This window comes from Tauraco erythrolophus, chromosome 2 (genome assembly GCF_009769465.1).
Source record: "Tauraco erythrolophus isolate bTauEry1 chromosome 2, bTauEry1.pri, whole genome shotgun sequence".
Lineage (NCBI taxonomy): Eukaryota > Metazoa > Chordata > Aves > Musophagiformes > Musophagidae > Tauraco > Tauraco erythrolophus.
In genome coordinates this window covers 112,619,765-112,642,050 of record NC_141466.1, presented here as the reverse complement: position 1 = coordinate 112,642,050, position 22,286 = coordinate 112,619,765, and the positions used below count along the sequence as shown (strand labels likewise).

General features: G+C 38.3%; 1 protein-coding gene across 3 annotated transcripts in view; it reads left to right on the top strand.

Moving 5' to 3' along the window:
• The window catches only part of WDR26 (WD repeat domain 26), a 30,395-nt gene extending 8,571 nt beyond the window's left edge, over nt 1-21,824 (top strand). For 2 of the 3 annotated variants that reach the window (XM_086631753.1, XM_086631752.1), the window contains exons 4-14: nt 431-567; nt 1,160-1,257; nt 2,080-2,236; nt 6,793-6,931; nt 12,739-12,879; nt 14,249-14,368; nt 15,187-15,332; nt 15,861-15,939; nt 16,528-16,657; nt 19,425-19,610; nt 21,102-21,824. In XM_086631753.1, coding sequence (XP_086487879.1) covers nt 431-567; nt 1,160-1,257; nt 2,080-2,236; nt 6,793-6,931; nt 12,739-12,879; nt 14,249-14,368; nt 15,187-15,332; nt 15,861-15,939; nt 16,528-16,657; nt 19,425-19,610; nt 21,102-21,127 — 1,359 coding nt within the window. In that variant the 3' untranslated portion in view covers nt 21,128-21,824. Of the gene's footprint in view, nt 1-430; nt 568-1,159; nt 1,258-2,079; nt 2,237-3,918; nt 3,976-6,792; nt 6,932-12,738; nt 12,880-14,248; nt 14,369-15,186; nt 15,333-15,860; nt 15,940-16,527; nt 16,658-19,424; nt 19,611-21,101 lie in introns of all 3 variants that reach the window. The other variant, XM_086631751.1, reaches the window with a different exon arrangement.
• The last annotated feature ends 462 nt before the right edge of the window (nt 21,825-22,286 follow it).

Sequence of the window (22,286 nt, the reverse complement as noted above, 5' to 3'; positions counted from 1 at the left end):
ATTGCTATATATTATGCAGCTATGCAAACAATCCATGTCCGCTCCTGTGTAAGCAGTATGAGAACTGAGTTGGCCTGTTGTATTCTGTGCTGTCGTGCAGTCTTAAATATGTGATTAGCTGCTTTGGGGCATTTTTCTTAATTGAATGTAAGATTGGGAAGAGAGATGAGGCGAGTTGAAGGGAGGGAACTGAGGAACGAGGTAGGAAGACACATGGAGCCCCATAAGGCAGGAAGGAAATTCACGGATAACTTAATTGCTGCAATGTTGTTGAAAACCCAGCAAAAAGAAGCTAAGTAATGAAACATTACATATAGCTGTGTTTCCGAAGGGCATAGTAGAATGCTTTCTACTGTTCTGTTTAGGCTCAAACGTTTTCTGAAACTTCAGTCAACCTTTTTCCCCTGACTGCTGCTTTCTGTCATGTCAGAGGATGAAGTTTTTGCTGCTGCAGCAGAAGTACCTGGAGTACCTGGAGGATGGCAAGGTCCTGGAGGCACTTCAAGTTCTACGCTGTGAACTGACGCCTCTGAAATATAATACAGAACGCATTCATATCCTCAGTGGGTAAGTGTTTGGACTTTGAGAGCTCTTTCAGTGGCATTTTCTAAGAAATTCCATAGCTTTTGATAGCTGACACTGTGAAAGCTCAAACTGTATTAAGGCTATTATCCTGTTGATTAGTAGACTGTAGTGAGATATGCTAAAATGGTGAGTAAAGAAGACTATGCAGTAGACAATGTTCTGTTTCAGATGCTTGAAAATAACCTAATTGTGATTTAATTTTATACTACTAGAACTCAAATTTATACATATGCATGTACAGTCATCTGATCTTGAGAATTATTAACCTGTTATCTTATAATTGAATAAGTAGGTGAATATAGTCTAGTTTGTTCTTTGATGAAAATAAGACATTTCTGCCTTCCCAAAATCTGTGGTTTGTTTTCTTCTTCTATTGCCAATTTGTAGACATTTGTTCTGAAGAAGATGCATGTTTGTGTGGAACAGTCCCCTCCCCTTTGTCTTATCAGTCTCTTATCTTAGGTCACCTGTTTCCAGTTCATTAAGAATGCTATTATGTATGTCGTGTTTAACAGTTAAAATAATTATTCCAGAAAGACTTGGTCTCTTGGTGTGTGTGCGCTTCTTTAAACAGGTATCTGATGTGTAGCCATGCCGAAGACTTGCGTGCAAAAGCAGAGTGGGAAGGGAAAGGAACAGCTTCCAGATCTAAACTTTTGGACAAACTCCAGAGTAAGATGTTCTAGTGTTTAGAATTTATTCCCACCTCCGTAAATCCAGTACATATTACATAATGACATATCTCAGGGAATTGGCTTTAACTGCATTTTCTGGTTTTGTTTTTGTATTTCTTGGTTAATGGGGATGCCTTTACCCTTTGATCTTCTGTATCTAACCTCTTGCTGTCTCTGATAAACTGTTTGTAACAGGAGCTCGTATTTCTTAGCTCTGCTGTTTGCAGTAATAATATAACTTGATGATTAAATGTGCAGTTCAGAGGAGGGGCAGGGAGTGTTTTGTAAATGCCAGCTACACTGAGAGGTTGAAATTTGAGTGGAGCCTATAACCACTAGTGGTACTAGTACTGGTTGATAGTGGTCTCAGACTTTGCTATGAATGATGGCTTCTCCTCTCTCTTTTTTGTGGCTGGTGTAGTACTATGTATCAGAGTTGTAAAACTCAAGGTATTCTTTATTTTGGTAATGTTAATAGAGAATTCCTTAAATTAACACAGCTGATACTGTTGTTTTATAATTTTACAAACTCTGTGAAGTATTGAGTTTTGAGTTAGCTTGTGTAAATAGTGCTTGTTGGCCAGGACAACATATGCTATAGCTACAAATACCTTGCATGCAGCTCTACTTCTCGGAAGTTCATGCTTCTAATTCCAGATGTATAGCTGTAAATTTGACAATATGCACTATTTTCCTGAAGCTTCTGAGCTTTATTTATTAAAGTCTCTGCTGAAACCACTCAAATCAAAACACTCTTATTTGTGACTTGGTTTCGATAAATCTTTTTTTTTGTTTGTTTTTCTTAATGACTTTTTTAAAGCGTACCTACCCCCTTCAGTGATGCTTCCTCCAAGGCGTTTACAGAACCTGCTACGTCAGGCTGTGGAACTACAACGGGACCGGTGCCTATATCATAATACCAAACTAGATAGTAATCTAGATTCTGTCTCGCTGCTAATAGATCATGTTTGTAGTAGGTAAGAAAACTTTTGCTACTTTTTAGGTGGGCAACAATATCTTTTCTTTGTCTTTTAAAATAATCTAATTGTACCTACTGTTAAAAGGAACACGAAGACTGCTTTGAGTTGGTTTAACAGGAGTTGACTGGGAAAAGACAGTTCTCATTAAATGAGTGGTGGTGGGGCATAGAGAAGCTGTGTATAAGAGGCTTTGTGGCTTGATATGGGGATAATGGGGTCAGACTGAAGCTTTAAAACTTTAATCAGATGGGTATGAATAGAATATATTACTGTGCTAATTGTTAGCCACTTGTTTCTTGTGATTTTGGACAGCCAATCTCTTTATTCATCAACATGTGATTGCTGTTTTTTTTCACTGGAGAATCACTAGCATCTTACTTATCCAGACTGTATTCAAGCTTACTGGAATGCAGAAAGCCTACTGAAGGATACTTCATGAAGTCAGCTTTCAGCTTTTAGTAGTGGACAGTGAGGTGCTTTTAGACACAAGCGTTAAAACAGAGTAGAAAGGTGCTATAGATATTTCTGGTTTACGTAACATAGAATACAAATGATATAAAGAACTGTTTTCTCAGATTTGTATGGTAGTAAAAATTGAACACCTCTTATACCTATGTATTACCTCTTAAAACTATCTGGATAACTTTTTATTTCACGAAACTGATGCTGCTTCTGAATCTTCAAAATACCACACTCCATTAGACATGAAGCAGGAAGATGTCGGTTTGTAACAAATGGCTGACTTGAGTGTTTTTTTCTCATCCAGCAGAACTCTGCCAAGGACCTAAAAACTCAGTGTAGCCTTTTTTGAAAGATTCTGTGCATGGTGTAGTAATGGAATGAGGGCTAGGGCACCTAGAAAATAAGGACTGTGTATGATACCCCTGTGTTTGTTCATGTAACAGGCCGACACTTGGGCTTACCAGGGAATTTTTTTATGTTAAGGTTAGCTCATCTGAGGAATTTAAGTACTGATAAATTTATATAGAAACCTTCTGAACTCAGCTGCTTCAACTGGGTTGCTTGGAATCTATTTTTTAAAGATCCAGGCTTCTATAGTACTTCACTGCAGCCATCTTAAAGTTTTAAGATTATTATCCTTGGTACTTCATGTATTCAAGTAACTTTTTTAGACTGTTGTATAGGTTGCAATTTTGCTGTCTAACATAGTTACAGCAGTTTCAAGTGTGTGTTTGCAGACATTTGACTGTTCCCCTTTTGAGAAATGATCATACTGCAGTTGTGGCTTTCCTACTTCATAAGTGAGTCTTAAAATCAGGCTAAGGAAAGAGGTTTAATTTTAGTCTTTCTACAATTCCCAAACTAACACTGGATGTTCTGTAGGGGTTTGATGTGATTAATCAAACCCCAAAGAGTGTTCAAGCCAACTTTTAAAGAGCATGGTTTACTGAAGTCGGACTAGCTAGAGCTGGGTATAAAAGTTGCTATAAGCAACAAATCTGGACTTGAATTTCACCCATCTAAATCTATTTGCTGACATAAGTTTGGGCATAGGTTTTTGGGGTTTTCTTTCACCTAATGTGGGTACTTCCTAAGCTTGCTTATTTGGTATGTATACATACATACTCTCGTGACTACTTTAATTCCAAAAAAGCCCACTTCAAAATACAGGCTTCCATTCTGTCCTCAACTCAACCTATTGTACCTACCTGTTGCAGGGGTCAGAGATCAGTATGTGGTGCGATGTACTTGCTGCCATGCTTGGGCATAATGAGGTGAGTTAAAGACAGTGGAAGCCAAATTTTGATTAAACTGACAGAAGTAACAGTAGTCTAATAGCTTAGACAATTTCAGTTCTGTACTACTTAAATGATAGAACACTGACAACTTCCCCTTTTTTAGTTGGAACTAATCTGTTTTGGACTCCTGGCAATATTTTGATCAAGCATGCTTGAATTGCACTAATAGGTAAAATGTATAACTAAAACTTAATCACTTCATAAGAGTGGGAGATAAGAGGGAGAAACTTTTGGGAGTGAAGGTGAGGGATTTCCTTATTGTGCCTGAGATTTTGATAGTAGAGAACTGATGCTCTTGGGGGCGGTCACTTCTGGTTTTGAGAACCTTCAGCCAAGTCGGGTGTTTTGTTTGTGGGTTTTGTGTTTGTTTTTCCGTCCCTGTGTTTACATGGAAAAAAACCCTAAACTTTAGTCTGAGTTTACAAACAAATAGTGAAGCCGAAATGAGAGGTGAATGCAGCTGCTTTCTAGGTACTAGTTTAATGTAGCATTTATGAAAAAGAACCATTGTGGAAGTTAAGGAACAAATCTTCCATTGTACGTACAGGGAATTAAAAAGTCACTGTTTTATTTAGAATTTAGAACTTCTGTAAATACAATCACAGATAACTTTATTAAATACTTTATTTCCATATGTGAGCAACATGATTCAAGCGTGTTATGCTGAACAGAACAATTTGTAACGAAACACTTCAAAAAAGAAAAACTTTTGAGCTACAATAATATCTAATTACCAACCACAAAAACTTATACAGCCGGTTTGGGTTTCTTGTTCCGAGACTGCTGCTGTTTCCTTCTGCAGAAGGGTTATTTAATGTATTTGTTGATATCTAGGAAGTCAGACCTGCTGGGTTGTATGTTTCATTAGTTAAGAGAACTTTTTGTGAGAGCACTCTGATCTGACTGGATTGTGAATAGCATAATTCAGTATTGGATTGTGTCTGCAACAGCCTTATTAACTGTGTCTGTTACCCTTTTTAGGAACCTGAAGGCCACCTTACTATAAAAATTGTGTGCTCCAGCATTATACTGCTTGCTTTTCATGTCTACAAAACCCTGGCTGCTTTTCTTAAGCTTTAAAATACAAGTGCTATTGTTCTATAGAGTTGTTGAGGTTTTTTTTAATGAAATATGCTGAAAAGCTTTCTTGGCACACGGCGTGCCCCTTGTACTTTGTATGAGTTATGGATAAAGACTCTTTCACCTTCTACAGCAAATTGCTGCTCTGAGGAAAAACATTAACTTACTACAATATGGCTAAATTATAATGAAACGCTCTTCCTGTAGGTGCACATATCTGTGTAAGGGCTTGCTCACCTTCCTCCAGACTTCAAGGAAAACAATGTCTTTCATAGCTAGGGCTTTTTACCTTGGGGTCAGTGTTGTTCCAGTGGCAACTAGACAGCTCCTGGTCAGCTTAAAGCAGGGGCAGAACAGACTTGTGTTTCTCTATAAACAAGTAGACTTACCCAAGGAAGCCAATTACAGATAGGGAGATGCGCATTTTGTTTATCCTCCTCTACCATAAGACAGGAAATGAGGATGTATGGTTGTTTAGTGCTGCTCAGTAGTCTTTAAGCATGGACTAGGAAGTATTTTCTAGTAAAAAAAAAAAAAGGATTGAGAGGATATAGACACTGTATCAAGTGTAACCTTTTCTAGCTTCTGGTAAGAAGTAGTTTTTCAGGTGTATGTCAGCCCAGCTACCACCAAACTGCATTTTTAAACACAAATTTAAAGGAAGTAGGTTGTTTTTGGCATTTGTGTGGTGTGTTTTTTTTTTCTTTTTTTAAGACCAGTTCATCTCCAGTGATAGAAGTACAACTGTACATTCACAGAGACTGTCGTTACGTTACTACCATTGTGTCCCATTAGAGTTGTGTTGCGCTGTTGCACTGAGCAGCATAAAAACTCAACATGACTAAACCACTTCAGGATCCCTGCAGTTCAGGAAAAAATGTCCGTAGTTAGAGACTGCCTTTTAGTGCATCTGAACAATGAACTTGTAGTTACTGCAGTATTACTTATAAAAGCAGTCATCTGCTGTAAAAGCCTACGTTTATTTTAGCTTAGCTCTCAAATTCTTATACAGTGGACAAGCTGTAAATAAAATAACACTTAATGTTTTACAAAATAATGTAGACTTTGTGAGAGAACACAGTTCAAGTTGAAAGCTCATAATGTTATAGTGTTAGTTATGCTTAGCTATTGTATGTGATATCTGCAAAGAAAGTGAAAAATGGCACAAAATGAATGCAAAGAAACACCTAACTTACTGCAAGACTGCATTCAGGAAAAAGAAACTATTCTTTTACCCAACTTTTATGTAAGAATTGCTTCTAAAGATTTGGCAAGATACAGCTGAGTGAGCTAGGTACTTCCAAAAACCTCACATGTAAATGAAACGCTGCCCATAGGGTTCAAAGAGGTTTGAACTCCAGTATTTTCTCTGCATGATGGAAGTGTATAGTAATAAGCTGTTACACTCCTAATGAGGTCAGTTTTATTCCAAGTTATATGAAAACATAACAAATTATGTGAGTGGGGTAAGAATAGTTCTAACTTCTTAAAATTAGTTATGATCTAACTATAGATGGTGGTGTGAGCTTTTTACCAGATAAGACACTTCATTCTGTACTTATTTGAAGCAGCTGTTAATAGAAGTATTTTCTAAGTTGTCTGATCTTGCATTTAAATAAGTTTTTGTTTTAGTTTTTACTAGCTCGGTTTAAAAAAAATAAATCTCTTATTGCTTTCTTATTAATCTGCAAATACATCCCTTTCTTTTCCCAGGAAACAGTTCCCATGCTATACGCAGCAGATACTAACGGAGCACTGTAATGAAGTGTGGTTCTGTAAATTCTCCAATGATGGCACTAAACTAGCAACAGGATCTAAGGACACAACTGTTATTATATGGCAGGTCGATCCAGTAAGTGTGCAACGTGTTAAAATGTGTATGACTTGTCTTGTCCTTGCCTCTGCTTTCTCTTGCTAGGATAGTTTGGTTTTTGTAGGACAGGCTAACATATACTGTAGCCTGTTGACTAGGGTGTTTCTCTGGAGTGTGAAAGATGGAACATCATGGTCAGTGTAAGTTAGTGAAGGAGGACACTTGAAAACTTGATGCCTGAGTGTAAGGCTTGAGCTATTGGCTGCTTTGGGGCAGAAACTTTCTGTAACCCTAACCAGTACCATGTGGTAGAGCCTGCTGGTGGGCCTTCAAGAGACCTTCTCAGCTTGGAGGCCTTGAAGCGTTGGGTGAGAGTGGAAGGAGCATGACAGTTGCCAAGATCTCCAGGCAGTAAAATAATATGAATATCAAAGCAGTCCTGCTGGATCAATATATTTGTGAATCAGTCTTCATACAGTGAGTCTTGAGTGGTGGGAGGAGGGATTCAAGTGCTGGATCTGGACATCCGTTTTCAGAAGGATGGTGTACCTATGCTGTGGAGCAAGCTATGCATGGAGTGAGTAGGAGGAAATGAAAATAATTGTGCTCATGAGCTGTGGAGAGGTGTGTTCCATACCTTCTCAGCATGGATGGATGGATGCAGTTTGGTTTAGTATGTAGTATAAATGCTGTTGAAAAAAAACCCTGTAAGTCTACTTCTTTTTTAGCCTTAGTTAATAGTTTGTAGATGTTTGTATGAAGAAGAGAAAGCAGTACTTCCTACAAATGTTTAATAATATATTGGGACATATCAAAACACAGAGACCAAAGGAAATGATGAGTTATGTCTTGCTTTTTTCTTATTCACCTTCTTTTGTAGCACTTAAGACACTTTCAAGTAATTTTCCACAACCTTGAAGATAAGAAATTTAACGCAAACTGAGTTTCTTCTAGTAAGGAATGAAAATAAAATACTGGGTATCAGCAAAGTCACAATAAAGGCACGAGAGTTGGAGATGCTTAAACTATCAGTTAACTAAATTTGCCTATTGGTGCAGGCATTAGGTTTAAGAAATGTATGTACAGATTGTAATGTGAATATGAGCATTTGATTTTTGTTGTGCACACATTGCTCATCTAAAACAAGTACAGAATGGTTCTTTAGCTGATTCAGGCATTGTATTCTAAAATGCTCATAAGCTTGATGCATAAGAGTAAAATATTAAAAATGTTTCTATACATTCTTTCTTTCTTTCTTCTAAATCACTCTTAATTCTGATCTATGTATGTAAGTTACTGCTTTCTGTTACCTTGTTACTACTAGTTTGCTTGGATTTAAATACTCTATCCATTTCAGCATTTATTACTTTATTTCTGAGTGATGAAATGGTATGTGCTAAACTGAAGCCACATCAGTGTACCACGTCACACTAGTTACAGTTTTAAGATTTGCCTTGGCTTGAGATGAAGATTTAAATACTTGTCAGAATCCACTGACACATGGAAGTATACCCATCCGTTTTCTTGCAGACTGTGGTTTTAGGTTTTGATACTAATATGTGGCACTGTTTCTCTTATATGAAATATCCTACAGCTACCAGATTTATCTTTCCTACCCATATTTAGTCTTACGTAAATAAAAAGATTGAGCGGTGAATCCAGGCTTGTTTTAATTGACTCATAGGAGTGATACGAAAGTATGTCCATATGTTTCATAACAATTGAAAACTAAATGAACTTGAATGTATGCACACAATAGATTTACAAGCATTAACAACTTCAAATATCAGAAATAAGCTTATTACAGTTTTTAACCACACAACTGCAAACTGGTATGTTAAGTGGAAGATGAAAGGTTTCTGCAGATCTGTACTGGCTTTCAGTAGGATTTGAGAGCTGAACTTAATCCTTTTCTTCCACTGCAGGTTAGGAAGCCATATTATTTTTTTTTTTTAAGAAGGTGTGAGAACTTTAAAACCCTGTTCCATGTGCATTGTTGTTATATAGCCCCTGAACTAACAGCAAGTGCTACGGATTTTTCAGGCATAGAACTGTTGTGGTTTGTTTGTTACAGGAGCCAGTGTGCTCTGAGCCAAGAGGTGCAAAGCAGCATAAGCTGACTTCTGTTATTTATTTAGGAAATTGTTTTTATTGTGTGGTGTATTTTGTATTTTTTAAGTAACAGAGTAATTCTAAGTAAATTAAAGACCAAACCAAAATGATTGGTGGGTTTTAATAACCAACATCTTGATTAGCACATTTTATAGTGAATTGTTAGCTAGTATCTAGTTAATCAAACCAAATAAATCTGGGTGTTTCAGACTAATCTTTTGGCCGAGGGTTGCTAAAGGTTTGGCCAAGGGTGGCTAAAGGGTTGCTAGCTATCTAATAGATAGTTAGTGACAAAGCAGCTTTGTAGAGTTTCATCTTCTGTATTTGAGTACTTAGAAAAAATAATAATAAAAAATTTGAAACCTTGACTTTCAAGGAGGTTGATGCCTAAATAACATTAGACCACATAACTCAAGTGGTTCGTTTTCATATTTGCCAGAACATGCTTCTCATTTCCTGTGACAGTCGACAATGATTTTTGAACTATAAGTTTAATCAGGCTTTCAAAGCTTTAGATATTTAGAATTATTCTTATCTGTATGTATAGACTACAGGGAAAAATCCATCCAACTCTGGGTAAGTTATTGGAGAACATTGTTTTAAATGAACAGTATTCTTTTTCCACATGCACTTTTGTGTGTGAGAATCCTCCTTTTCTTCTCTTCATCACCCCTCTTGAAGTGTAGTGACACTGCTTCCGTGTGTTTTATTAAAATTCTTATTTATTAAATTTCTTATTTCTTTTCTAAGACCCAGCTACATGTCTAAGCTGTCTTAGCCCATGCTTCTGCTTTCATCTTCATTTGTTCAGTTCAAAGTTCTTATGCAGACTCAACAGCATTAAATAATGTCTTGAGTGAACTAGGTTTGTGTGTGGAATGCAGTATTTGACCATTACTAAGTACAGCAGCATCTTTCGAGCACAAAGGATAAGCCAAGTAGGCACGTCACCTTGTCTGGCATGCATCTTCTTTGACAGAGCTCTCCTTTAACTTGTTCCTTGCAGAAACCTTTTCTTCTGCACATTCTGAACACTGTTGACAGGGTTTTGGCTTTTCAGCCAAGGAGCTCAACTACAGCAGACTTCAGTTGATACCTGAATAGTTGTTTCTTCTATGTAACAAAAATCTAGGAAGCTATATGTAAGAGACAGAAGTGCTGATATTTCTTTGGGGTGGTGAGTGGGAAGCAGATTGACTAAATTTGGGGATGTTTTCCTGAAATACCATTGTCTGCTGTTTTAGAGCAAAACATGGTATAGCAATTTTCCTGTATTTGGAGAGAAGTATGAGGGCAGCATGAGCGATAATAACAGCTACGAAGTCCTGTCGTTAGAAGAGGAATGTCCTATGGGTCTTGCTCCTCATAAGTCTCAAATGTGACACATTAATCCTGATGTAAAAAGAAATGCATCAGTTGCAGGCAAGCTCCAGGATGTGAGGTGATGTCAGACATGACTCAGTTTTCTTGCAGATTAGTTTAGCTACAGACACAGCAGTGTCTGAAGGAGGCCAGGAATAATAATTACAATGGAAAAGGGGCCTTGAGGAGATGCATTTGTTTGCCCCTCTTTCTCTGATTTGAAGATTATTCATAGCTCACTTTCTTTTGAGGAATTCAGTTTTTCTAGGCAGCAAAACCATCAAAGCTGCAGGCTGGCCGAGAGTCACCAAATCCCTTGCAGCTGATCCCAGGAAACAGTCCTTCGTGTCACTCTGTTCTTCTGTTGATTATGTTCTTTCTCTTTAGAATCAAGAGGTGCTCTGCTGATTGATACTAAAACAAAAGAAAGAGAAAGGGCAATTTGAGAAATCAAGCTAGATTTTCAAATGAGTCACTCTTTTTGAAGAGAAGTAGGAGGTAGAAACATCTTCCATGCAGGAAAAAAAAAAGCGGGAGACAGGGAGGAAGGAAAATCCACTTGCCCTTTTCCAAGAGGCTTCACAAAAGTTATTGTCAACAGTTTAACAAGCTTGGTTCTACTTCCTATATATCATGTTGTTGTCAAGAGTCAATGCTAGTACTGTAGTGAAGCATGTTTCTATATTTAGGAAGCCAGTGTATGGTCGTTTCATGGTATCTAGCTGTACTATTTATTTTGATAAGCTGCTTGAAAGTCAAGTTCCTTTGACAAGGTGGCAGTAGAACAGTTGAACAGTTGTGTTACAAGATACTTTGCATGAATGCAGTATGCTTCATTCACTAAATCTGGCAGAAAAGATGCAACAGCTTGCTGTAGGCAACGCTTCTGAAATAAGAACATCTCTCAAGGAAGCTTTTAAAAATATCTTTCTGTAAAACTTCTTTCTTGAGCAGCACACACAAGATACACTCTAGTTTATAAAAACATTGGCACTTGGAGGTTTTCCCTTCTCAGCGTACTGGAAGAGTTTGTTTCTCTGGTTAACCATAAGAGGCTTCCAGCATAGAATCACAGAATGGTCAGGGTTGGAAGGGGCCTCAAAGATCATCTAGTTCCAACCCCCCTGCCATGGGCAGGGACACCTTCCACCACACCAGGTTGACCAAAGCCTCATCCAGCCTGACCTTGAACACTTCCAGGGATGGGGCATCCACAACTTCTCTGGGCAACCTGTTCCAGTGCCTCACCACCCTCTGAGTGAAAAATTTCTTCCTTATGTCTAATCTAAATGTGCCCTCTTTCAGTTTAAATCCATTGCCCCTTGTCCTGTCACTATATGCCCTTGTAAAAAGCCCCTCTCCAGCTTTCCTGTAGGCTCCCCTTCAGATACTGGAAGGCTGTTATAAGATCACCCTGGAGCCTTCTCTTCTCCAGGCTGAACAGCCCCAACTCTCTCAGCCTGTCTTCATAGCAGAGGTGTTCCAGTCCTTGGATCATCTTCGTGACCCTTCTCTGGACTCGCTCCAGCAGCTCCATGTCCTTCTTGTGTTGGGGACTCCAGAGTTGAATGCAGTGTTCCAGCTGGGGTCTCAGAGAGCAGAGTAGAGGGGCAGAATCGCCTCCCTCGACCTGCTGGCCATGCTTCTTTTGATGCAGCCCAGGATGCGGTTGGCTTTCTGGGCTGCCAGTGCACATTGCCAGATCGTGTTGAGCTTCTCATCCACCAGCACTCCCAAGTCCTTTTCCTCAGGGCTGCTCTCAATCCTTTCTCTGCCCAGCCTGTACTTGTGCTTGGGATTGCCCCGACTCATGTGCAGGACCTTGTGTTTGGCCTTATTGAACTTCATGAGGTTCTCCCAGGCCCACCTCTCCAGCCTGTCAGGGTCCCTCTGGATGGCATCCCTTCCCTCCAGTGTGTCCACAACACCATACAGCTTGGTGTTGTCAAGCATGTCTTTTAAGAAACTAACTTAATTCGGTAAAATATGGATAATAGTACTTTTATATTCCAGTAGATACAGAGACACGTGACACTACAGACATTTTCTATACTAAAGCAAGTGTAATGTAATGTACAACTCTGTATGCAATGGTATTTTGTGAGTTCCATATTAAGTATCATGGAAGATCAGAACAAAAATACCTATATGTGTTCTTGTTTTGCATGTTGAAACTTAGAAGCTTTCATTTTATGATCTAACTCTGTAAACAAGCAACTGCTTTTCCAGTAAGAACCTATTAAATGTCTTGTAAAATACAGGTGCCAATTTTTATAAAGCAAACTTGCCTTGCTGTACTTGGGCACGCGGTATATGTGAAATCCAGTAAGAGTTCGTTTGCGTTGTCTCAACAAAATCTCTCCTTGTTTCAGGACACTCACCAGCTAAAACTACTTAAGACGTTAGAAGGTCATGCGTATGGCGTCTCTTATATTGCTTGGAGTCCAGATGACAACTATCTTGTTGCCTGTGGCCCAGATGATTGTTCTGAGCTTTGGCTCTGGAATGTACAAGTAAGTGGTGACTAAGGGTAAAAAAAACCACTTTGGTTGGCCTACTGCATTTGTTTCAATATTTACATGTGTTAAGCATGAACGAAGTAATTTCTATGAACTTGTTGTGCAAAGGTGTCAGTGTAAAGAAGAGACACTGATCTCCCTACGCCCCCTCAATTTGAAAAAATAACTGTGGCAGCTTACAAATTCTGTACTTGGTTTGTACAGAACTGAAATTAGAGTTGAAGTCCAAGTGCCTGGGACTGTGCAGCAATTCTAGAGTTTCTGGTTAATGGTCATTTCTGAGAAGGGATGGCATAAACCCCTAGGACTTTAGAGAGCTTCTGAAGAGAAGAACAGTACATTAATCCAGAGAAACAGCAGAATTATCATCTAAGGGGAGCAATTACTTATTCAAGATTTTATCAAGTAGCAAAAGTAAAAGATACAAGCTATTTTTACTTTGTGTAACCTTCCCAGTGATGTGAGTGGAAGATCCATAGAGAGTTAAATTTCTGATTTCAGAGCTTCATCTTTGTCAGACACTAGGGCATTTTGCTATTTCCTTCATGAATTTGAAAGTCCTTTTCTGCTGTTGGTTTTTATGGACATTTGAGTTGATACAAAAGCTTCTCCTGCCTCGGTTATGGGCTGTGTGGTCTGTCTTGTGCTACCTTGGACTCTTGTGCTACCTTGGAGCTAATTTAGTTCCCTAAATCAAAAATGTTCCCTTTTTTCACCCTTGGAATACTTTTTCCTGTTTAATTGACTAAATTGGCTCAGTGAAGAGTGCTGGAGCTGGGAAAAGGGAATAGAGAGAAGCCCTTGCTGTTTTGACAACGGTAAGCCACTCATTGGCACTTTGTGTTGTGAAACAGTAGCATTATAAGCTAGGGATGAAAGCTAAATTTTGGCATGGAGAGGTCCAGCTCAGGGAGGAAAGTGTTTTAAGTACTCTAAAACTCCCAACTTTTTACTAAAATGCATTTTGTCATCTCGGTTTTCTTTTGGTCTCCTCCCGCCTCTTTGCTTTCCATGTTTGTTTTTTTTTTTCCATTTCATATTGCTTCTCTCTTTTACATATTCTTCCAACTTATTTTAATTCCTCTTTTTACTTGTGATATTCCAGATGTCTATGACACACAGACTAGTCCATCTCTCTTGATTTGAGGGACAAAAGAAATTGTCCCAGATCAAGCCCAGGGTAACTGGAGCTGCTGAAGTAGTTTTGCCTTTTTATTGCATTATTCATAGGTTTGTGTCGCTTTTTAACAAGGACGTTGAAATACATGCACTTCCAAGCACTATGCATGTCAGATAAAATTATGGACACCTTTTTGGGAAAGGTTTCTGGTATAAGACCTTGCTGCCTCTTTTTATTTTCCAGACCGGGGAGCTGAGGACAAAGATGAGCCAGTCTCATGAAGACAGTTTAACAAGTGTGGCCTGGAATCCTGATGGGAAGCGTTTTGTAACAGGAGGTCAGCGTGGACAGTTCTATCAGTGTGTAAGTTCTCTGCATCTGTCCCATTGAAAACAAGGCAAGAAATGAAAGTTTTGTCATGGTCAAATCTGAGGGGTTTTTGTTTTGGTGTTGTGGGTTTTTTTTGTTATGTTGGGTTTTTTCTCTTTTGTGTGTGTGTGCACACTAAAATTTCTGATACTTTGTAATTCAAAGCAGCAATACATTAATGCTAGTATTTCAGCAGCACTTCTGTGTGTAGCAGTTAGAAGGGTTCAAGCATCTTTTGCCTACCTAAAGGAGGATTTGTGGGCTGGGAATTTTTTTGTTAGCGGCTCTAGAAAATACACTAATAAAAAGCAGTGTCTTTGACCACGTCTTGCTTATTCCACAGAAGTTTGCCTATGTCTGTCTTAGTTTTTGCATGCTGTCTTTCCTTTGTGTGAACAGAAATCTGAAACTCTCATTACTTGACTACTGTTGGTTTTGGGTGGTGGTCCACAGTCTTCATTAGACTTCAGTATCCTTCATTATTTGTCATCTGAATTGGTACCCAGAGTGATAGTGCAGTATGCAAACATTACTCACTGCAAAGGTGAGCTCTGTGACATGGCATAGATTGCACGTGTCACGCATGAGAAAATAAGTGATGAAAGGGGGTTCTTGGCTCTCCAGGCCAGGTACCTACAACAGCCCTCAGTTAAGACAACCAAGTCCTAATTGAGTCCTCTCTTTTACAGTGTAAGATTGCTTTCTACAGCAATCATCTGAACAGAAGGTGAAAGATACTTGTGTCACAACTCCTCAGAAATCTGAGACTAAGAGTTCAATTGTTATTTTTGGTTTTTTTTTCTTCTCATCAGGATTTAGATGGTAATCTCCTTGACTCCTGGGAAGGGGTGAGAGTACAATGCCTTTGGTGCTTGAGTGATGGGAAAACTGTTCTAGCATCGGACACGCACCAGCGAATTCGAGGTTATAACTTTGAGGATCTTACAGACAGGAACATGTAACTACCTCTTTCTTTGGTTTTGAATTCCTGGTTCTTAGTGTCAGAAGAAGGTTGAGGAAAGGTTTGTGGGGCAGGATGGGAAATGAGTTATTAAAATGCTCTCGGTATTAAAAGAGGAGGAGGATAACATGGGACAAGAATTTGTGAGTTCCAATTGCAGCAGGAAGTGTTAGATCAAGTATTAGAAATAACTTCTTAAGCACTGGAGAAGGTTTCTTGTGGATGTTATGACATTTCTGTCATCAAGAGCTGTTGTCTTTGATTCCTGACATATTTTACTAGATCCTACCTTGAAGTTAGGGGTTGAATTTGAGGTCCGAAGTCCCTTTTGGTTTTGGGATTTGTCACAAGTATAAGCCGACTGTTGCAGACCCGGCTTGTACTGACATAGAGACATACCTAATTTCAAATTCAGAGAACTGTCTTTCCCTGGTAATATTACAGTGGCAGGACATGCCTTTTGTCTCTGTTGCATCATTGTTTGGTTAAGTGTACTCTTAACACTGATGCGTCTTGTCGTTTCAGAGTGCAAGAAGATCACCCTATTATGTCGTTTACTATTTCAAAAAATGGCCGTTTAGCTTTGTTAAATGTAGCAACTCAGGTGAGTTGGTGGTGATAAATGGAAATGCAAATAAGTCTGCTTGCAACTGCTACCTGTTTTTAAATATGTTGATGTGAATTGGAATGTTTGATGTTAACCAGTTGTATTCAATGTAATGTGAGGGCCTTAATATTCATAAGTACAGCATGGCGTTCTCTGACAAGTAAGCAATCTTATTCTTGAGACTGATTTTTTTCTTCTTTTTTTTTTTGACTGATTTATAGTCAAGAGTTTAATACTGTGAAATATGTACTATTAAATGTTAATATCTGGCTATTGCATTGAGAAACCAGGTACATCAAGAATTGTGGCAGGTTGACATGTTTTGGGGTGTAAAAACTAGATTTTGTTTATTTAGTTCTACTTTTGGAACCTTGGGTAAGAATAAGAGCTCTCAGAACAGAAGGCGCCACAGAGTGGAAGTTTAATCTAGTAATTTGGTATGTCTTTACTCTCTTCATCTAGTAACAGTACTGAAGTTGGCTGGAGTAACGTACTTGTCATGTTTAATGTTTTTTACTGTTTCAAAAGAATGGAATGAAAAACGTTTAATGATAAAATAACATTCTTTATGCTGCTTATTCCCAGGGAGTTCACTTATGGGACTTACAAGACAGAGTTTTAGTGAGAAAGTATCAAGGTGTTACACAAGGATTTTACACAATTCACTCGTGTTTTGGAGGTCATAATGAAGATTTCATCGCGAGTGGCAGCGAAGGTAACATCATTCCCTTTTGTGCCGAAAACTGGAACACTGTATCCTTCCTATACCTTACTTTTATAATATTATTGTTAGCAGCAGTCAACTATAAAAGCAAGCAACTGGTTCATTAAGTAAGTTTGAGGAGCACTGAGGTTGTGGCATGCTTCAATAAGTAATTGTGTGCTAGCAGAAAGAATCTTTTGGCAGGATGGTAGTAGTAGAAAGCATTAATGAATCTCTTGTGTTGCTCCTGTAAAGCAAAGGCATCTGCCCGGTTCTAATTAGAAGTGGGTGGGGTGTTCTTGTGGCTTTTTGTGGTATGATACTTAGGTTTATGGTTTGAATCAAAAATACTTCTGGGGAGTAACAGCTTCATTTACCTGTTGACGACATAGGTGTGGTGAGGTTATTTTAATTTCAGTAGAGTTGTCAGCTTAATTACAGATGGAGTAGTCTCAAATTCAGCAGTTGTTGACATAGTCTAGTAGGGGTCATTGGTGATCAAAGGCTTTGTGGTATGTTTTTTTTCTACCGTCTGTGGCAAGAATAGAAATTAGTTAATGGTTTATATGTTGAATTGCTTCAGTTCTGTCACTGTTGTAGTGCCATCACCGCCCATGGAGGTCACTTAAGATTCAAGCCTATGCAGAGTTAAGAATTACACTTGGAATATGTAAGCAATTGCTGTTAGTGCTATGTAACTCGCTGTTGTTAGGAAATGAGGTTGGCCAGGACATTGCTACTATCCTTTTAGGGGAAATACCAAATATGTCTAAAATAAAAACCAAATTTCACCCACTGATCAGACCCAGTGGAATATAATAACTGAAGGACAGCACCTCGAATCCAGTGTGAACCTCTTCATGGTTGAACAAGGCTCTTGGTTTGAGACCTGAGTGGCTGAAAGCTCAGGATTTGTGTTGAGCCATGCTGACATACTGATGTGCATGTGTAGGTTTAGATACTCCAGTGCACCAGTCGTTTTCTTCCCCTATTTACTTATTCTGTATTATCTTCACTGTCTAAAAGCTACCAAGCAGTATTTGAAACCGATGGCATTCTATTTAAATTTGGACTGTCTGAAGCTGTCGCCTCTTGGCGCTGAATTGTTGCAAATGTGGCTACTGAGAAAGTCTATGTATCTTGAAAAAAACAAGCAAACAAAACAAAAATAACAGATCACATTTGCATAGCCTTTTTCAAAAAAGTAATAGATTGATTAAATTGTCACAACCTCTTAAACTTTATGTATGTTGTCAACTGGGTCGGCTTTTTTCTAACATTGGCATCAATAGGAAGAAAATGGAGGTCTCTTTCTGAGAGGGAAATTGACTGCTGCCATAATCTAGCTAACTTTTTTTTTCCAAAACAAAACACAGGCATTCTGACAAACACCAAAATACTGGTTTGTGTTTAGATTTTGATTCTCCCAGACAGCAGAGGCTTGCGTGTCCAGTGTTTAAGCAGAGAGTGAATTGTGTTGTGTGATGAATAGCGCGGATATGTAGTCTCTTGAAATCCTAAGTGGAATGTAAACACTACCAGAACATTTGCATCAATACAAGTATATACAAAGGTGTTGAACTCAAATGAGCTGATTCAGCAGAAGACAAATGAGTTATCACATGGTTCCATGATGCTATTCTAGCAGGTAGGTCAGAGAGCAAGTTTGTTTTGTAAAGGGTTGGGAGGAGGAATAGAGGAAGATTGGTTTGTTTGCTAAGCCTTCGGAATGGCATCTAAGTTAAAACCTTTCTAATAGATTAAAATACTTTCATTTGATATGCTAGTCCTAAATACTAAGCGTTTGTGTAATACTAGTAGTGCATACTTGTTTGGTTTGTGTAGCTCTGTTTGGAATATTCTGAGGACATTCCTAGAGAGGTCAACCTACAGACTAGGTAAAGGCTGCTGATCTACAGTTATGGAAAAAAACCCTCTACACCATTAGTCATTTATTCTTAAATATGGTTGGTTACAAAGCAGTAACAGTTCTCTAAAAATTACAGTGCAGTGTCTGACCAGTTCACTATTCTGTTTCTAGCATGTTGCTAGAAGTAATTAAGTTTCCTATCACAAAATAAGATCTGTGGGGTTGTTTGTTGTGTCTACTTTAATATGTACAAATTCATGTCTTCAGATACCACACATGAATTAATTGTTGTTGAAGACAGTAATAGCTCATAACTTGAGACATTAAGCTTTGTTGCTCTCCCTTGTTTGCTCTGTTTGCGCTTTCACTAGAATGTTTTGAGTCTTTAGTATCAAGATGTATTTCATGAACTATAGAGCTGTGATCTTATCTAGTATTCATCAACAGGTGGTGGTTGTAAATATTCTGCCTCAGTACTCATTACTTTATAATGCGTGTACTAATCTGTAAATATGATTGTTTAAGGAAAAAAATAATACACAGGACTTCCCTTTGAATGAGATTACAACTCCATATCTTTAATTGAGAAGTAGCTTGATTTCTGTCTTTAGCCATGTATTGGCTTACTTGCGTTGTAGTAAAATGTTTTTTCTTCAAATACCAAGCGTAATAAACTTGCAAGTCTTAAAGGGCAATGTGCCTCTTAGTGGAGAGCTTTACCCATGTTCTTTTGATCGCTTCTAGAAGAAAAATTTTGTTAGTGCTATTGCACATTCAACAGACATGGGCTTTACAACACTCTTTTTTAGTTGTTGAGAGCTTGTGTGGAAGTGCTGTTTGATATGACAAATCGGTCTGTGCAGAACTGTGTTTCTCATGCTGTTTTTTTGTAATGCATATTTTATTTAGATCACAAAGTATATATTTGGCACAAGCGTAGCGAGCTGCCAATTGCGGAGCTGACAGGGCACACACGTACTGTTAATTGTGTGAGCTGGAACCCGCAGATTCCATCCATGATGGCCAGCGCCTCTGATGATGGCACTGTTAGAATATGGGGACCAGCGCCTTTCGTAGACAACCAGGATATTGAAGGTAAAAAACTGTGCGTATGTGTGTGTTCTATAATCACTAAAAGATGCTTTGAACTCTCGGGTTAGAATCTTTACTCTTACTAAAAAGAAGCTACTGATTTTTTTAAAAAAATGTATGGCTGTTGATTTTTATCTAAATTACCTATGTTTGTGTAATAAAAGAGAAACAACTGGTATTTCCAAAATGATATTCGTATTTCTGACATGGCCCTATAGAAAACCGTGGTGTCACTAAGACTTCAGGATCATATTAACTTATTTATGTAGACTTCTAAAAAATCTAGCATCCAATGCTTGAGGTTTACTAACATACAATGTCATAAAATTTAAATAACACATTCTGACCACACTGCAAATTGAATAATGGTATTGCAGTGCTTACAAAAGGAATCTCCAGTGTCTGGAAAGAGTGAAGTTTCCCACTGTAAAATCTGTATAAAATTGATTCTTTCCTAACTGTCAGCAGTCATCTGTGCCTGGGAGAGAGACATTTGTTTAACAAGGCAACTTTTTTTCACTGCCAAAATGCACGCTTGTTCCCAACCCTTCTTACCTAACCCCCAGAATTGTTAACGAGATGACAGCTGGAGGGTTATTCTGCAGTTTATAGGCTTCTGTCATTACCCCCTCAGCCTCGTGGTGAGAATTTACAGTAGGCATTAAACTGAAATACAGTATACCCCGTTGCACAGGACCTCATGGATACCAGGTGTGGACACAAGTTCAAGGGGAATATGGACAAAGTAATCGGAGAAATCCATTGAGTGCTACTAGATAAGTAAAGACCTCTAGTTCAGAATGCCCCTTAGGTGAAATGGCTGAAAGTTGGAAGGATATTAGGAGGAAGAAATACTCCTCTCCCTGCTCCTGTGCTTTCTGATGCATCTGCTTCTGGTATTGGACTAGGTGGACCAGTCTGGCCAATCTCCTGTTTGTAACACCTTGAATGCACCTACCAGGACTCAGAGCCTATTCTCCAGTTGGTTTTATTTGTGATTTCGTTTATTGCTTTCTCCAATTAGCTGCTTGCTCACTCTTTCTTAGTTCCTCCAGAAAATGAGCTAGTGAATGCCATAAAAATCAAAACAATAGAAAATGGATTTCTCACAGCAGTGCTTCCACAAGAGGTGTAGATGCACGGAATAAAATCTAACAACTTAAGAATCTTAAATGGATGGCAGACAGCTTTGCAATTAGCACACTCCCCTGGAACTTGAATGCAAATGTGTGTTATTTCTTGTTTGTGTACCAGCACCTAACATGCTAAATTAATCTCTAAATTAATAAGAATAATGATATCTAAAATAAGGGGTTTTTTTAGCGTGGGGTTTAGTTACAGAATAAAAATAAGATCCATTAACTAATGCCTGTTCAGTAAAACTTATGTAAATACACTGTATTTATGACCTTGTAATAGAGGTATTAACTATTGATAAGATCTTCAAGGTGTGATTTTATTTTTTTTTTCTCTTATGTTTTTGTTTTTGCTCAGAGGAATGCAGTAGCATGGATAGTTGATGGCGAATTTGGAGCAGACGACTTCAGTTTAACTTAATTAGTCGTATTTTAAATGGCTTGGGATTTGGTGCAAACAAACATGATTGATAGCTGGACAGACATGCTCGTCATGAAAAAGAACCATTTCTGAAGCCCGGTTGGGGCCAAACATTTACCACCTTGCTTCATAGTAACCAGTCGAGATGAAGCACGTCGTTAGAACGTTGTTGGACACCGTGTTGAAATTACCCCCCCCATCGGTTGTGAAGAACTGTGCTACATTCAGGCTAACCATTGAACTCAGTATATATATTTTTCCCTCCTGCCTTTTTGTCTGGCAGGCTACTGTTCTTGTTGCTCTTCTGTGTAATGAAGTTTAAATGCTTGTTTGGAACACTTTATTTAACAGTTTAGAAGGCTTGATAGAAAGAGTGCTTTAGTCTGAAGAGTATACATTGGATAGGAAAGTATTTCCTTCTCTTGTTTCTCAAGTCTCTCTCCGCCTTACTTAGCTTGAGATCTTTGCAGCTTGGTTCATGGATTCTAGCCTTGCCCGTTGCGCAGTATATATAAATTGAGATGATAAACCAATGAACTATGTCAAAAGCACTCTCAGTATCACATTTGACAAAAAGTTTTGTACTTTTCACATAGCTCGTTGCCCTGCAAAGGGGTTAACAGCACAATTTTTTAAAAATAAATTATTTATAGGATTAAAGTGACTTCATTTGTATACATTTGGAATTAAAACAATGCAAGAAGTGTCGTGAAACACGGTATCACTGATGCTTTTCTGGAGTGTCTTGAGACCCAATCAAAAGCAGTGGCTGGAAGGAGCTTTACGTAGGCAGTGAAGCTTGTTTTAGAAGGAGAAACTCACTGTCCCTCTTTACAGATATTTAGAAAAAAAAGCACTCAGAGTGCACCACCAGACTAACAGTTTAAACAAGACAAGGTCTTTTGGGGGTTTTTTTGATTGTTTTTTTTGTTGTTTTTTTTTTTAATCACATAAATATATGCAACAATGCTGGTAAAAGGTAGACTACACCTCGAGGGAAGAATGTGTTTGAATCCTTTCTTCACAAAGTCAACATTTCATAAAAGCAAATAACATACAAATCATAATTAAACACTTGTATTACAATGGAGATTTTTCTTTGTTTCATAAACAAAGGTGTAT